Raw genomic sequence first — 16,663 nt, 5'->3', positions numbered from 1 at the left:
TACAAGGGACTTCTTTCATACAAGGACATAATCATATTTGTGGCCATATTCAAATCAAAGCCTATATTTAAAAACATTGTGCTGCAGTAGCAGCTCCTCTGCAGAACATGTTGTGGAACTGAGAAGCTACATATTTTGCATTGTAAATATGAATTGACATTCATTTGAATATTGTGCATTGAATAGAAAAATTTGCACGACTGCCTTTCTTTGTGTATATTTATTTCTTGTGCATTCAGCCTTTAACAGAAATTGCAAAAAATAATAAGTATGACCCTCCTAAGTGGCTTTTTTGGAAGATATCAACAAAATCATGACTGTTTGCTGTCCTGGCTCCTAAATGGTGGAATGAGCTCCACATTGACATCAGGACAGCAGAAAGTCTATACATCTTCCGCCGCAAACTAAAAACACACCTCTTCCGACTATACCTTGAATAAAAGTTTAAACTAACAATTTAGTAGCACTTAAATGGCACTTACTTATAGCACTTTGTAGTTTGGCTTTTTTGAAGAAATTGTACTTTCTTGATTCTTGTTGTTCTGGTTTGTTCCTCATGGTTGATGCCCTTATTGTGAGTCGCTTTGGATAAAAGTGTCACCTAAATGAAATGTAATGTAATGGTAGATCTCGGCTTAAGTTTGGAATTAAAAAGTGATCTTGGGCTCGAAAAGGCTGGTGACCACTGTTCTAATATCTGTAAGGCACTTTTTAGAGCTTGTTGGCTTTGGTATACAGCACAGTAAACAAAGTTCAATATGAAGCAACTTGAATCAAAGTACATCATCAATGTATCATCATCAATAATTCTATCTGTGACAGAAATCTGAAAATACAAGAGGCTGGATTACCAAATTGTCTTTGTGTATTTTATTAAGAGGATCAACACAGAGTCACAAGGATCTCAGAATGTCAATAGAGAACAGTCAAATGTAAACATCTTATAAAGCAGAACTAAGGCTGTTGTCTGAGCCCGTTCAGACTGGTTCTGTGTAGGCGCAATTTTGAGACCGGATCTGAAAACAGAATAAGTCATCAGACGTTTAAAAAGTCATCTAAAGGTGACAAAAGGTTCAGGTCATTTTCCACAACAAAAAGTACTTCTACCACATTTATTTAAAGATTAAAATGTGTTTTAGCGGTGGAGACTACACTGTGATGCTGCTGCACTTCACTTCTGCAGCAGAATCAGAATCAGAATCAGAATGTATTTATTGCCAAGTAGGTTTACACCTACCTGGAATTTGCCTTGGTATATAGGTGCATACAATGAACATAAAACATAAAAACACAATAAGTACTACACATAAGAAAAAAACAATATATAAAATAAAAAGATATAAAAGATATAAAAAGTAAAGTAAAAAGTAAAATGCAAAATGCAAAACAGGAGTGCAATGTGAATGTGCAATATGCAATGTGCAATGTAATGTAATGTGTGTTAATGTAACACAGACTTGAGGCGTGGGGGCGGAGTCCAAGTCAGGTGGGGGTCCCGGGCCTTGTTGATAAGGCCAACTGCAGCCGGGAAGAAGCTGGTCTTGTGGCGTGAGGTTTTGGTCCTGATGGACCGCAGCCTCCTGCCGGAGGGAAGTACCTCAAAGAGTTTGTGACCCGGGTGGGAAGGATCGGCCACAATCTTACCTGCACGCCTCAGGGTCCTAGAGGCAAACAGGTCCTGTAGAGATGGCAGATTGCAGCCAATCACCTTCTCAGCAGAACGGATGATACGCTGCAGTCTGCCTTTGTCATTGGCAGTGGCAGCAGCGTACCAGATGGTGATGGAGGAGGTGAGGATGGACTCGATGATGCAGGTGTAGAAGTGCACCATCATTGTCTTTGGCAGGTTGAACTTCTTCAGCTGCCGCAGGAAGTACATCCGCTGTTGAGCTCTTTTGGTGAGGGAGCTGATGTTCAGCTCCCACTTAAGGTCCTGCGAGATGATGGTGCCCAGGAAGCGGAAGGACTCCACAGTGTCGACTGGGGAGTCTCTCAGGGTGATGGGGGTGGGTGGGGCTGGGTTCCTTCTAAAGTCTACAACCATCTCCACTGTTTTCAGAGCATTGAGCTCCAGGTTGTTCTGACCACACCAGGTCACCAGATGGTCAATCTCCCACCTGTAGGCGGACTCATCCCCACCAGAGATGAGCCCAATGAGGGTGGTGTCGTCCGCGAACTTAAGGAGTTTGACGGACTGGTGACTGGAGGTGCAGCTGTTGGTATACAGGGAGAAGAGTAGAGGGGAAAGAACACAGCCTTGAGGGGAACCGGTGCTTATGGTCCTGGAATCAGAGACATGCTTCCCCAGCCTCACGTGTTGCCTCCTGTCAGACAGGAAGTCTGTGATCCACCTGCAGGTGGAGTCAGGCACACTCAGCTGGGAGAGCTTGTCCTGTAGCAGAGCCGGAATGATGGTGTTGAAGGCAGAGCTGAAGTCCACAAACAGGATCCTCGCGTAGGTTCCTGAGGAGTCCAGTGTCGTGTTCTTTTATCCCGAGGTATGAGAAGAGTCTGCCTCTGTTTGGTTCAAAAAGTATTTATTCAGAAGCAATGAAAAGGTACAGCATAGCTATGTGCACATAGCTATGGGCACTCAATACACAGCCTCGGCTAAGTCAGTAGCACGGGGTAGTCAAGAGTCGCCCTGAACGGACGGCGGGTGCAATATTTATAAGTAGGTAGAACTTCATTGGTCCCATCCTCTTGGCCCTGGAGTCTGCGACTGATGAGGAGCCGCTCCCAGGTTCGCCCCTCCTCTGACCGTTGCTAGGCAAATCTTCACATTCCAAGCCTTGAATCGGCTGACGCCTTGTGAGTCTTCAGTATGGCATGCGCCTTTCCTATCTGTCCTTCAGAACCTAGTGGCAGCTGCTTGAATTCTTTCTAAGGGTAGGTCACAGTTTCTTAAGAAAACAGTGCATTCATGTATGTGTGATGTTTGAATAAAGCTAATGGAGTTTAGGCTGTAATATAGTAAGTTAGGTATGAGAACAAGTTAAAGTACAGTGTATTGTCTGCCACAGATGTACAGTCTCCACAACAGGCATTATCAGACAGGTGCGAGACTGAACTGCGATGTGACGCGCGCACACACACACACACACACACACACTAACCAACTTCAAGATTAAAACCAGCCAGCAACGGCTACTAACAGTCACTATGTGAAGGCCACACATTCTCCCACATATTCAGCCCAAACTGCCCCTGCCCCCACCCCTGTCTAACATACTGCATTTGTTTAGAGTTCAGTTTCATTGCCATCTTCACAGACACACACACATTAATTCTTTCTGTTAAGGTACAAACATGGTGCGCATAAAATCCATCCTTTTCGGGGCTATAGTGTCTAATTATATTATTAAAATCCTAACACCAGGTGCTGGAGGATGAAGTGAAGGGCCATGTTTACTGCATCGTCTACAGACCTGTTGGCTCTGTAGGCAAACTGCAGGGGGTCCAGGAGAGGGTCAGTGATGGCTTTGAGGTGGAACAGCACAAGGCGCTCAAATGCCTTCATCACCACAGAGGTCAGGGCGACGGGTCTGTAATCATTGAGTCCAGTGATCTTTGTTTTTTTGGGGACAGGGATGATGGTGGAGGTCTTGAAGCAGGCTGGTACGTGGCATGTCTCCAGTGAGGTGTTAAAAATGGCTGTGAACACCGGAGACAGCTGATCAGCACAGTGTTTCAGGATTGATGGAGAGACAGAGTCTGGCCCGGCTGCTTTGCGGGGGTTCTGTCTCCCGAAGAGTCTCTTGATAAACAGCGTGCATGCCCTTATTTGGTGATGTTTTTCTTCCAACTGCTACAGCGGACGGACAGACACAGATGATGATCTCATGTCTTTCATGTCTTTTTTCATATTATGTTTTATGAAAAGCCTCTTTGTATAAGTTCTGGCTTTTGTGAACTTGCGGCCAGTTCCATTTTGAGCACCCGTGCTTGTTGTGTAACCTCTGCAGAGCTTACTATTATAAAGACTCAAAGGCAACTCCAGTCTGAGAATTTCATTATTTCAAATCTCAAGATGAATTTCCATCACAGCCCTTTCCAGACAGAGGCAGAGTCATTGGCTGAGAACTGGTGTTGGAGTTTCTCAGAGTACAGACGTTTAGCTTCTCTCACCTCCTTGCTAAACCTGTATTTCGATTCTATAAACCTGTCTCTGTCCCCACTCCTGAACGCCTCTTCCTTCTCCAACCTTAAACTTTTGAGTTTGGCTGTGAACCAGGGTTTATCATTGTTGTAACACACCCTGGTGACACATACCAGTGACCATGTTGCTTGACGGTTTATTTCCTGCTCCATGTGCATATGTAATGTTATTCCCTTCCTCCTCCTCCTCCTCCCTCTGAGCTCCTCTGCAGAGGTCGGGGTGTGTTTCTTGTTGCTCCGCCTGGCCTGACTGTGAGGAGGTGTAATCACAGAAACACCTGTGTGGGAGAGGGAAGGTCTCACTCTTTGTTTGTCTGGAGAAAGGAGCAGAGAAGTGGCTCTGTCTCATGCCTGACCAGGTAACACAGCTTCACACGATAACTATTCACTCAGCTGCTGCTATTTAAAGAGCTTACCTCATATTTGTAGGGCTGATAACCACATAAACCACCCAGCAGAGGGTGATTGAATGACCATGAGGATGAGGCACTACTTGTCTCATTTAACGTTCACCTCTGGACTGATGATTGGATTTGTCTTCCTTCGCTTACTGTTGGACCTGAACCTTTCACAAGAACAGGTCAAATATTTTGAGGGGGATGTGGAGCCTAATGTCAGGCAGGAAGCAGAAAGACAACAACATCATCAAACAGGTAGGATTTTTTTCAGACTTTTTGAATAAATGTTTTAAAATGTTTTTTAAAAATTGCCTTACATGTTGTTGTGTAATTTACATGTTGTGTTTATAATTCTATTCAAAACTGTCATATATAGGATTTGAAGTGACCCAGTAGCTGCAAAAGTAGGTTTGAATCATTTCTCAGTTATTATTTTTGATAGAGCCCCTTTATTTTGAAAACATCAAGGACAGTCGAGGAGCCTCATTTACAAAACAGAGGGTATAATCTATACTAAAAGTGAATGTATAAAGTGTGTATAAAGCTAATTAATATCACTTCTAAAGCTATGTTTGTGAGTGGGAAAGCAGGTAAAGGATTTGTTTGTTGTGGCACTATCCGCAACTATAGGGTTTGAGAAGGTATTCCGATCCTTTTGGCAAAGGCAACTCATTACAAGTAAAAGTTTGTCATTCAAATGTTTACTTGCAAAATAAGATCAGAAGTAATTTCTCAGCAAAATATTATATCAAAAGTTATTGTACTTCTAAAATCCAAAGATTACTTGTAACTTGTAAAAAAAAATCTAGATGAATACAAAGTACAATATTTCCCTCCAAAGTATAACTACTGAGCAGAAGGATAAGGACCCTTATACTTTTCATCACTAATTGACGTTCCGTGTTGCATCGTGTTACGTTCCTGATGATTTACAGTGGACGTGGCAAGTGATGCTATTTGTCATGTAGGCAGAATTTAACCTGCGGCAGCACAGCACAACAGGAAAAACATTGACAGACAGTGACATTTGCAATTGCTTGATTTACAACCAATTTATACATATTAGAGTTAGCGTTACCTGCTGAGTGTTAATAGTTAAAAGGCAGAAAGTTAGAACATAATTTTGATTTGGTCAAAGCACAGGTATGGCTGCATAGAGGCCACTAGCACCACCACCCTATACACTCGCTCTATACACCTGAGGATTACAAATACTTCAAATGAAGCTGAAACAAGCCCCTGAGAGAGTACTATTTGCAGTATTGGGACAGAGGATGCATTTTATATGATAAAGAGGAAACTTTGTGCACCATGTCTCACTAATATATTATTGGAGGTATTGTTACTATAAATAGAAAACTGTAATACATTAAGTGACTATGTAGAGATTTCATGCATTTTCAGTTAAACCTTTCATTTAAGAACCCAAGTGACATTTGTGTACTAGTAAGCTGAAGTGATGTCTAAAATTTCCATGCAGCACCCTTTCATATTTTGTGCTTGTTGTACCTCAGCGAATCACACAACACGCATCTTATGTTGGATCATGACGGGACCCAAGAACCTGGAATCCAAAACCAAGCACATCAAAGGCACGTGGGCAAAGCGCTGCAACAAAGTGCTGTACATGAGCTCCATCAAGACAGACTTCCCCACTGTGGGGCTAAATGTGAGTGAAGGAAGGGACAACTTGTACTGGAAGACCATTCGAGCTCTTCAGTACATCCATCAGCACCACCTGGAAGAAGCAGACTGGTTCCTGAAAGCAGATGATGACACATTTGTGGTAGTAGAGAACCTGCGCCACACGTTGAACAATTATGACACAGAGAAGCCGTTGTACTTTGGCAGAAGATTTGCCCCTTTCATTAGTCAAGGCTACATGAGTGGAGGAGCAGGTTATGCCCTTAGTAAGGAAGCACTGAGAAGATTTGTCAAAGGTTTCAGCTCTGGGAAGTGTACCCACTCCTCCAACATCGAGGACATGGCTTTGGGACGGTGTATGGAGACCATGAAGGTGGAGCCTGGAGACTCCAGAGATGTAAAGGGAAGACAAACATTTCATGCTTACCGACCAGAAATGCTCCTGGTCAGACAATTCCCGAGACCACGACCTTGGTATTTGCTTTATGAATACTACACTCCATCCGAGGTAAGCAACGCTGTGCACAAAAATCTAAGAATCTGGGTTTAGGCTGATCTCAATAAATTTCATGAAATTAACACAATTAATTAAGATACCCACTCTCCCTGCACACATTCCTTAAATACGTGTATTGGTCCATTCCACACCACACAATTTTTGTCTCGTGTCTTTGCAAGAGTTATAGAAAATGTAGACATAGAAAATGGAGCGTTAAAAGCAAGGAAGTAAGATTTTGTTGGTTAGAGGTCAAAGTCACTGACCTCATATTTTTGTGAGCGTGATATACCAGGAACACCCACAGTTCTTGATTAGAATTTGGAGGTCAAAGGTCATGGTTACTGTGACCTTACCCAATTTAATTTTTTTATTGCCTCGTGATTGTGATATTTGAAGGACACCTTGAGAAAATCCTTTTGAATTTGGCACACATGTTCACTTCGACTCATGGAATAACTAATCAGATTTGATTGGTCAAAGGTTAAGGCCTCACAGATATGTTTTTGCCTTTAGGGAATTTCTTTCAGGGTGAGAAAGGCTACGGTGTCTTCTTGTGTCTGGAAAAAAATTCTGAAGCCTGAAACTATAGTCACGGGTGAATACAGCTTTGAAATTGCTTTCATAATTCAACTTTAACCGAAATAATCACTCATGATGGTATTATTTTTATATTTCCATTTTTTCTGTGACAAGTGCGAAGAAATTTGTCATGGACCCATTGGTACAGTGTGAGTTGAATGATGAGTTGAATTATTGTGCATCATACACTTAAAAAATATGTGACACTGTGGGTCTTAAGAGACCCCAAATACCTGAGTGTGTACACAATCAAATTTTATGGGTTCAGGAAGAGCAAAAGACGTGCGTTCAGTTCACAATTATGTTTATTTACCGTTACAGAGGAATTGAGAAATAAAGAAAAAATGATTGTAAATAATGATTTTAAGTAAAAGACAATAACTTTAATACCACATTTTTATAAAAAGCTGGAATTACTGAGATCACTGGGAAACAAAAAATATATTCAAGTAAATAGTGGGGGCTATTATGTAGGCAGGGTAATCACAATGGGGAGATTCTGTCGCAGAACCAAATAGAAAACCTTGCTAAATATGGGGCCCTACTTTAGATATACACCGATAGGGTGGCTAGCTCTGTGTTGTGGCTCAAACAGGGGAGAGGTGAAAGCTGAATCCTCTCCTCTTCAGCATGAGGCTACAGAGAATACCTCAATCTGGGTCAGGACACGACAACACTACAACTTTTCAAACGTTACAAACAGCAGTCACATCTACCGGACCTCAAAGGAAGAGGCAGTAATTGCCCACACCTGTCCTTAAAAAGGCAGGGAGCTCTCTAATCCCACCAGGGCAGTGCTCTAATTCTATATGTCAGCCAGGGTTGCCAGGTCTGTTTATACTCTGCAAATTTGGGCCACTTTTTTAAGGGAAGTCGCTTGGAAAAAACACGGGGTTATGCTTGTTATGAATATCTAACAAGTAAGTGGATTTTTTTTACATTTATGATCTCTTTTTTCCCCCCATGCATTGATTAACACTGTTTGCTTACAGCCTCACAAATAATATTAATGCTCTAGTTCAGGGGTATTCAACTAAAATTTAAAGAGGTCCAGTTAGAGAAAATTTCTTGAAGCAAAGGTCCGGAAGATCTTAATGTCTAACTATTTAGTGTGATATATATTTAAGTAGCCTAGTAGTTGTATCAACATCTGCATGTACTAAATACCTGACTGTCAAATCAAATGAATTCAGTACGATTCAAAATCTTTGACAATATTTATTGTCACGTAACATAGAACTGAACATATATGTATGATTGCAGATATGTATAATGTTCTCTCATTAACTAAATAAAAGTAGGGCTGCATTTCAAAATAAGAGAAAATTAATAAAATGTGAAAATTGTGCATGTTCAAATAAAGGGCTTAACTTCAGAAAAATAAAATAAAGGGAGCAAAAGCTTGAATTTCCCTTTTTCTGTTTCACATCTTGACTCAAAAGTCTCAACCAATTTTACAGATAATAAATCTCAACACATCTTAACAATTGAACAGTTTTAGAATCACTTTCTTCCCCTCTTATATCCCACTCCCCCACTTTGTTCGTCTGTTTCTCAACTTTCTCCATCTCACTCCTGTTTCTCAACTTTCTCCGTCTCACTCCTGTTTCTCAACTTTCTCCGTCTCACTCCTGTTTCTCAACTTTCTCCGTCTCACTCCTGTTTCTCTCCCTTTCTCCGTCTCACTCCTGTTTCTCAACTTTCTCCGTCTCACTCCTGTTTCTCAACTTTCTCCGTCTCACTCATCTGTTTCTCTCCCTTTCTCCATCTCACCCCTGTTTCTCAACTTTCTCCGTCTCACTCCTGTTTCTCAACTTTCTCCGTCTCACTCCTGTTTCTCAACTTTCTCCGTCTCACTCCTGTTTCTCTCCCTTTCTCCGTCTCACTCCTCTGTTTCTCTCCCTTTCTCCGTCTCACTCCTGTTTCTCAACTTTCTCCGTCTCACTCATCTGTTTCTCTCCCTTTCTCCGTCTCACTCCTGTTTCTCAACTTTCTCCGTCTCACTCCTGTTTCTCCACTTTCTCCGTCTCACCCCTGTTTCTCCACTTTCTCCGTCTCACTCCTGTTTCTCCACTTTCTCCGTCTCACTCCTGTTTCTCTCCCTTTCTCCGTCTCACTCCTCTGTTTCTCTCCCTTTCTCTGTCTCACTCCTCTGTTTCTCTCCCTTTCTCCGTCTCACTCCTCTGTTTCTCTCCCTTTCTCCGTCTCACTCCTCTGTTTCTCTCCCTTTCTCCGTCTCACTCCTCTGTTTCTCTCCCTTTCTCCGTCTCACTCCTGTTTCTCTCCCTTTCTCCGTCTCACTCCTGTTTCTCTCCCTTTCTCCGTCTCACTCCTCTGTTTCTCTCCCTTTCTCTGTCTCACTCCTCTGTTTCTCTCCCTTTCTCCGTCTCACTCCTCTGTTTCTCTCCCTTTCTCCGTCTCACTCATCTGTTTCTCTCCCTTTCTCCGTCTCACTCCTGTTTCTCAACTTTCTCCGTCTCACTCCTGTTTCTCAACTTTCTCCGTCTCACTCCTGTTTCTCAACTTTCTCCGTCTCACTCCTGTTTCTCAACTTTCTCTGTCTCACTCCTGTTTCTCAACTTTCTCCGTCTCACTCCTGTTTCTCTCCCTTTCTCCGTCTCACTCCTCTGTTTCTCTCCCTTTCTCCGTCTCACTCCTGTTTCTCTCCCTTTCTCCGTCTCACTCATCTGTTTCTCAACTTTCTCCGTCTCACTCCTGTTTCTCAACTTTCTCCGTCTCACTCCTGTTTCTCCACTTTCTCCGTCTCACTCCTGTTTCTCCACTTTCTCCGTCTCACTCCTGTTTCTCCACTTTCTCCGTCTCACTCCTGTTTCTCTCCCTTTCTCCGTCTCACTCCTCTGTTTCTCTCCCTTTCTCCGTCTCACTCCTCTGTTTCTCTCCCTTTCTCCGTCTCACTCCTCTGTTTCTCTCCCTTTCTCCGTCTCACTCATCTGTTTCTCTCCCTTTCTCCGTCTCACTCCTGTTTCTCCACTTTCTCCGTCTCACTCCTGTTTCTCAACTTTCTCCGTCTCACTCCTGTTTCTCCACTTTCTCCGTCTCACTCCTGTTTCTCTCCCTTTCCCTGTCTCACTCCTCTGTTTCTCTCCCTTTCTCTGTCTCACTCCTGTTTCTCCACTTTCTCCGTCTCACTCCTGTTTCTCTCCCTTTCTCCGTCTCACTCCTGTTTCTCCCCTTTCTCCGTCTCACTCCTGTTTCTCTCCCTTTCTCCGTCTCACTCCTGTTTCTCTCCCTTTCTCCGTCTCACTCCTGTTTCTCCACTTTCTCCGTCTCACTCCTGTTTCTCTCCCTTTCTCCGTCTCACTCCTCTGTTTCTCCCCTTTCTCCGTCTCACTCCTCTGTTTCTCTCCCTTTCTCCGTCTCACTCCTGTTTCTCCACTTTCTCCGTCTCACTCCTGTTTCTCTCCCTTTCTCCGTCTCACTCCTGTTTCTCTCCCTTTCTCCGTCTCACTCCTGTTTCTCCACTTTCTCCGTCTCACTCCTCTGTTTCTTTCCCTTTCTCCGTCTCACTCCTCTGTTTCTCCCCTTTCTCCGTCTCACTCCTCTGTATCTCTCCCTTTCTCCGTCTCACTCCTGTTTCTCCACTTTCTCCGTCTCACTCCTGTTTCTCTCCCTTTCTCCGTCTCACTCCTCTGTTTCTCTCCCTTTCTCCGTCTCACTCCTCTGTTTCTCTCCCTTTCTCCGTCTCACTCCTGTTTCTCCACTTTCTCCGTCTCACTCCTGTTTCTCTCCCTTTCTCCGTCTCACTCCTCTGTTTCTCTCCCTTTCTCCGTCTCACTCCTCTGTTTCTCTCCCTTTCTCCGTCTCACTCCTCTGTTTCTCTTCCTTTCTCCGTCTCACTCCTCTGTATCTCTCCCTTTGTTTTCTCTACCTGTATCGCTATCTTTCTTTTTCTTTCTACCGTCTTTTCGTGTGTAACTTGCCTCTAACTCTCATCTGTCCGCAGGGTTAGGGTTAACCCTAGAGTCGCAATGTTTACCGCCTGGAATGCACAGACTTGATTGGCTGAGTAGTATCACGTGGGATGGATTAACTCGCATGCAATTGGTCTGTGCGTTTCCTCATCCGCTAAACCACTACCGTAAAGACTACAAAAGCTGCGCTGATTATAAATAGAAGCACCCCGTCAGGTTTTAAATCATAACCTTCTGTTTTGGCTGTAGGTCCGGGTCCGTACGGGACGGCTTCTGGGTCCGGACCCGGACCACGGTCCGCCTGTTAGTGACCTCTGCTGTAGGATGATGACCTGCTATAAATCCCCACATAGGTCTATCCCACCCATTTATCGTCCCCATGGGAGAAAAATCAATGACATGTCTATCATGTCTATAGCAAATAGTCTTGCACAAACTAATCCTCACTTTTTGTTGTGCTATGCAAGGCTTGCAAAGACAATACTTAAACCCTATTATGAAAGTCGTCAGTGATTGCATACAAAAATTGCGTGTTGAGTGGTGTTTGGTGTCCTTCAGTGTTTCAATATCTTGTACCATTGTAACAATCAGCTTAAGTTTAAAGTCTAGTTACTATAACAATTCAGGTGCTATTGTGACTATTTATCAAGGCCTGGTTAAGTGAGGACATTTTGGTGTCAGGGGCCTTTAAAGCCAGCTAACGTAAAGTATTAAACAGAAACTCAAATGTATTCCAACACCCCAATTTATTAAGAACCCTCCCCCAAACTTAAGGTGAAATAAATACATTTTCATTTAAATGTAAATAAGGTAAATCCAACAAGGGGAAAAAAAAACTATTTAGGCAGCTCGCTCAGTCCATGGAAAATGTCCACAAAAAGAAAATCAGTGAAGGTCCTCCCTTCAAAATGCACAAATATAATTCAGGAAACACAATGCATTGCAAAATCAAAAAGCCAAAAAAAGAAACCAACAGTCCAACAAAAAGTTACTAAAAAAAACCCTTCTGCTCAGTGGTTATGGTCCTTCACTCACACTCTGTAATTCCTCGTGGGTAAGGTATCACCATCAAAATGAAGCAAATGTCCTTTCTTTTCTCTATTCCTCCTCACTCAAAAACCTCCTGTCTCCACCAAACAATTCACCTCTCTCTGTTCTGTCAAGCCCCACCCCCTCACACCTGTAAACTGGCCGTAGAAATCCCCTGTGAGAGTGACTACAGCAGGAAACTGCACAGACCAAGCAAGTGATAGCTCATGTGATGAGGATAGATGTTTAGCCTTGCAAGGATTCAGTAGTAAACCACCAAGACACTTATAAACCTCCGGTCACACTTGTGGCGGTGTCACACCATACCAGTAATCAACTCTGCAATGGTTCTTCAAGATGAAGTAACATCTAAAAGACTCTATGATGAAGTGAACAAAGCTTTTAAGTACACTGTTGTTCTGTTGTTTGGTGAACATAGCTTGTATCCATGGTATTAGGGTAGGATGAATTTGGACCACTGACTGTGAATGGAAATACAACATTGCAGTCAAATATGTCTTAGTCTAGGAATGTAATCTTTATTTTCCATTATTTCTCACTTATTTAACACAAACAGGTGTTCACACACCACGTGAATGAGAATAAACAAAAAACGGTGGCATGAAAATTAGAAGCTCGACAAGCAGAGAAGCAGAGTATTGATATGTCTTCCATTAGTCATCTAGATCCAAACCTGTGCTCCATCTTCATGTCCTTCCAGTTTGATTTCATGGTTTTAATTGCTAATGTTTTTCCTCCTCGCTCTCTCTCCAGGGTCCAGGCTGCTGCTCAGATTTTGCTGTGTCCTTTCATTACATTTCTCCTGTCCAGCTGTATGTTTTGGACTACCTGACATACCATCTGCGGCCATATGGATACAAATACAGATTCAATCCTGATAAAAAAAACAGATCTCAACACAACAAAACCACGTGATGTGTGTATGATAACCTATGCACTAATCGGACAAGCGGTTTAGTTCGTCAGGAGATTTCAGAGCCAAGCTTAATTTATTTACCAAAAATGATCTATGACCATACTTTTATAGCTTTTTATGGTTAAAGACCTGTGGATACTCAACACGTCTTCCTACCAAGGTCTGATGTCAATTTTGAGTGGGTCTATTTTATTAACTTGAAATGAAGAAATATAATTAATAATCACATTTTAAGATGTTGCATATAAAGGTGTATTTCTCTTATTATCATCCATGTATATTAGAAAAGCTACTGGATTAGTACACAACCTGCCTAACTAGCACTTACTGTTTACAACTGCTGCATTTCTTTACCTGATAACCTACACTTTGTCTTATCGTAACAGATATAGGATTTAGTACTTACTTCACACTTTCCTAATGTACTGAGGTTTTAGTGTTGTCCCCCAGTTTTAAGTTTTGGAAGAAAGTGTCTGCCTAATGAGTAAATGTAATGTATAGCTTGATAGCATGAGGGGTAAACCACAGTAATATTGGTAAATGAATGCAGTAAATGTGTCCATGTGCAGAAAGAACTAACTGATCTTGTGCAAAAATAAAAAAATATTGCAAAACGTTGTATTTATAAAGAAAATATGGGATAAAGGCCACTGAACATGAATGTTTTGTCATAAGGAGGTGTGGTACCTGCTTCACCTGCAAAAAGGTTGCACACTCACCCCCTGCATGGTTTTTCCTGGAAAACTTAAAAAAGGATTTGGTGACAGATTCCTCGTGTGAGTATCGTTTTGTATTCAGCTTGTCTCTAGTGGCAGACTCCGAGTTTGGATTGGAACTTCCCCCATGATTCCCTCTACAAAGACCTGGTACATGCATGTTTCAAATCCCATGGTGGAGATACATTACCTTTTGAGTTAGAGTCTGCCTGTAATGTAAGCGCTGTAGTTAAATGGATTTGAATGAGTATTGTGCATGCACTTGGCCGGAGACATTGGGCCTCACTCACCAACTGTTCTTAAGAAGAGATTTCTTCTTAAAGTCCACTTACGCCGTTTTTTCTTCTCTGGGATTTGTTCTTATGTTAGAATGAAATCTACATACACTGAGAAGCACTCTTATGCAAACTTAACAACTGAAATGCTTGTCTACAATAATCAGTTATTGTGATTTTTACTTTTAATTCTACAGTTGTACAATAAGATTTAAATTCCCGTAATATTTTATTTTTATCTTAAAAAAAGACCGACAAGTTTCAATGAATATTTGAATTTATTTTAAAGGCATGATGTTGAAGAGAACACACACAGAATATTTGATCTATACTGAATACTTTTTAAACACATGGACAAACTAACTGTATCCCATGTATTGTTTTTTGTTTTATGCTTTATGCTTTGAGTCCGGTGCTGCGTCATTTTTAGATTTGTTTGTGCACCATAGACTGTATGGTGTGCACACGGCACTGCAGTCTTATGGCATTTTATGGGTATTGGTGGGGCGTTTAGCTATGCTAATTAGGAAAAAGTGGCACGCACTTTCAACTTACAAAGACATGGCATTCATCTGAATAAATTTAAGCAAATGTTGAAGAAGTTATAGATGAATGAGGCCCATTGTTTTCTGGTTTCCGTCCCATTTTTGTGAGTACGATATCTCAAGAATTGAGAAAAAGTCCAAATAACTTGACTACGATAGAAAACATCAAGGGAAGATGTGAAGGAGAAGCCGTAAGGACTTAGGAAAGGAGAACCATGGAGCAGAGAAAATACTGCTCCACTCACACTCAGTGGGCCTCATTCACCAATATCTTCTCTTGTGATATTATGAGAAACCTAAACTTCTATGGTGGATCATGGATTTTGACCATGATGGTGGATAGTGATCATGGATGGCAATCCTGGTGGTGAATCGTGGTGGCAGAGGATCGTCGATTATGAATACAACAAGATTGGTTCCTTTTCGCACATTTTTTTTATGTACAAATTTATGTTAGACACTGTCTTTTATCAACAATTATGTAAATATATTATTAGAGTTATTTTATTGATGTGCTCTGCTACCCGGCATCTATTGCATTTCTATCGAACCTGGAAGAGGGATCCCTCAAATGTGTCTCTGAGTTTTCTATGTTTTTCTTCCCTCTGTTAAAGCTTTTATTTTTGTAGTTGTTCTTGTTGTGGGTTAAGGACAGAGGATGTCGCACCTTGTTAAGCCCTGAGACAAACTATAATTTGTGAATATGGATTATACAAATAAAATTTGATTGACAACCTGGGTGGAAGGATACGGTATGGGTCAGGAAAGAACCCATTAAAATTTATTGCGGATTCGGATGAGGTGATTACTACCTTCATTTTTTGGTAGTATTTCCTTACTACTGTTTAGGTGAAGGACAGAGGATGCCGCACCTTGTTAAAGCCCTATCAGACAAATTGTGATCTGTGGATATTGGCTATAGCAATAAAGTTTGATTGATTGAAAACCCATAATCACTAACCAGACCTTTTGTAGCATGGAATCTACCGTTATTTAGTCTTGTACAACTCTAAGTGAACATTTAGTAACATACATCTATCTCTACATGACCTTGCAGTGTGTATGAAAGAATTAAGACATAGCGAGAGGCTACAGATCAGTGGGATTGACAGCTACTAGCTGTTTGTACTGAAAGTCTAATTTGCCTCAATGTTGCACTTTGGAAACGGGTTTGTTGAAATGGACAAGCTTTAAGAAATCATATTGTATTTATTGAAAAAGTTTATTTTTATTAATATTTTCTGAGTTCACTATTCCTTCTGGTACGTTTACAATGTTAAAAAATAAAAGAATATATTTTACAATCAAGTGTGTCTCTTCATACAACATTCATCACATAATGGAGATTAAATGATTTTGTTAAGATTAACTAAACAGCTAAATAGCAATAAACATTGAAGTATAGTTACAACATAACAAAATACCATACACAGGTTAAGAAACAGGCTCTTAAATTAATCAAGAGGCCTAAAAGGCAACACTGCTTTGTGGACAGACCCACGATTACTGACCCACAAAAATAATAAGTAACAAAAGACATATCCCAGAATTTGATACCCTAAAATAAAATTACACCTGTAACCACAGTAAGAGAAGACTATATTCATATTGCTGGTAAAAGTGCCTCAATTCTGACTTTTTGGTTTGTTTTCACAGAGGTTTTGTCATGACACACAGTATTTGCAACACGATCTAGTGATAATAATGAGCTGGACTTGAACTCATATGTTGTTCTGAGACAGTAAAACCTTTTTGTCTACCCTTCCTTTTCTTTAGCTGTCTCTGCCCTGTGTTCGATTCCTACAGTGATGTAGAATCCTGTAGCATGACAAACACAAGAGCTCTCCAACGGAGCCATATGTTTAGAGATGCTGCTTAAACCTCCTCCAAAAGTGATGTAAATGTTTTTCCTTGGTTGATTTAATTCAGTTTGTTTTTAATTTAAAAGATA

At 41.4% G+C, this 16,663-nt stretch overlaps 1 protein-coding gene across 1 annotated transcript; it reads left to right on the top strand.

Annotated features, from left to right (window-relative positions):
• Nucleotides 1-4,444: 4,444 nt before the first annotated feature.
• Nucleotides 4,445-13,776, top strand: si:dkey-202e17.1 (uncharacterized protein LOC555344 homolog). The gene is made up of 4 exons (XM_034601212.1): nucleotides 4,445-4,556; nucleotides 4,588-4,811; nucleotides 6,071-6,708; nucleotides 13,014-13,776. The coding sequence occupies exons 2-4, from the start codon at nucleotides 4,628-4,630 to the stop codon at nucleotides 13,173-13,175; spliced, it is 984 nt and encodes a 327-aa protein (XP_034457103.1). The 5' UTR covers nucleotides 4,445-4,556; nucleotides 4,588-4,627; the 3' UTR covers nucleotides 13,176-13,776.
• The last annotated feature ends 2,887 nt before the right edge of the window (nucleotides 13,777-16,663 follow it).

The sequence above is a fragment of the Hippoglossus hippoglossus genome, chromosome 11, assembly GCF_009819705.1.
Source record: "Hippoglossus hippoglossus isolate fHipHip1 chromosome 11, fHipHip1.pri, whole genome shotgun sequence".
Lineage (NCBI taxonomy): Eukaryota > Metazoa > Chordata > Actinopteri > Pleuronectiformes > Pleuronectidae > Hippoglossus > Hippoglossus hippoglossus.
This window is presented reverse-complemented; position numbering and strand designations above follow the sequence as displayed.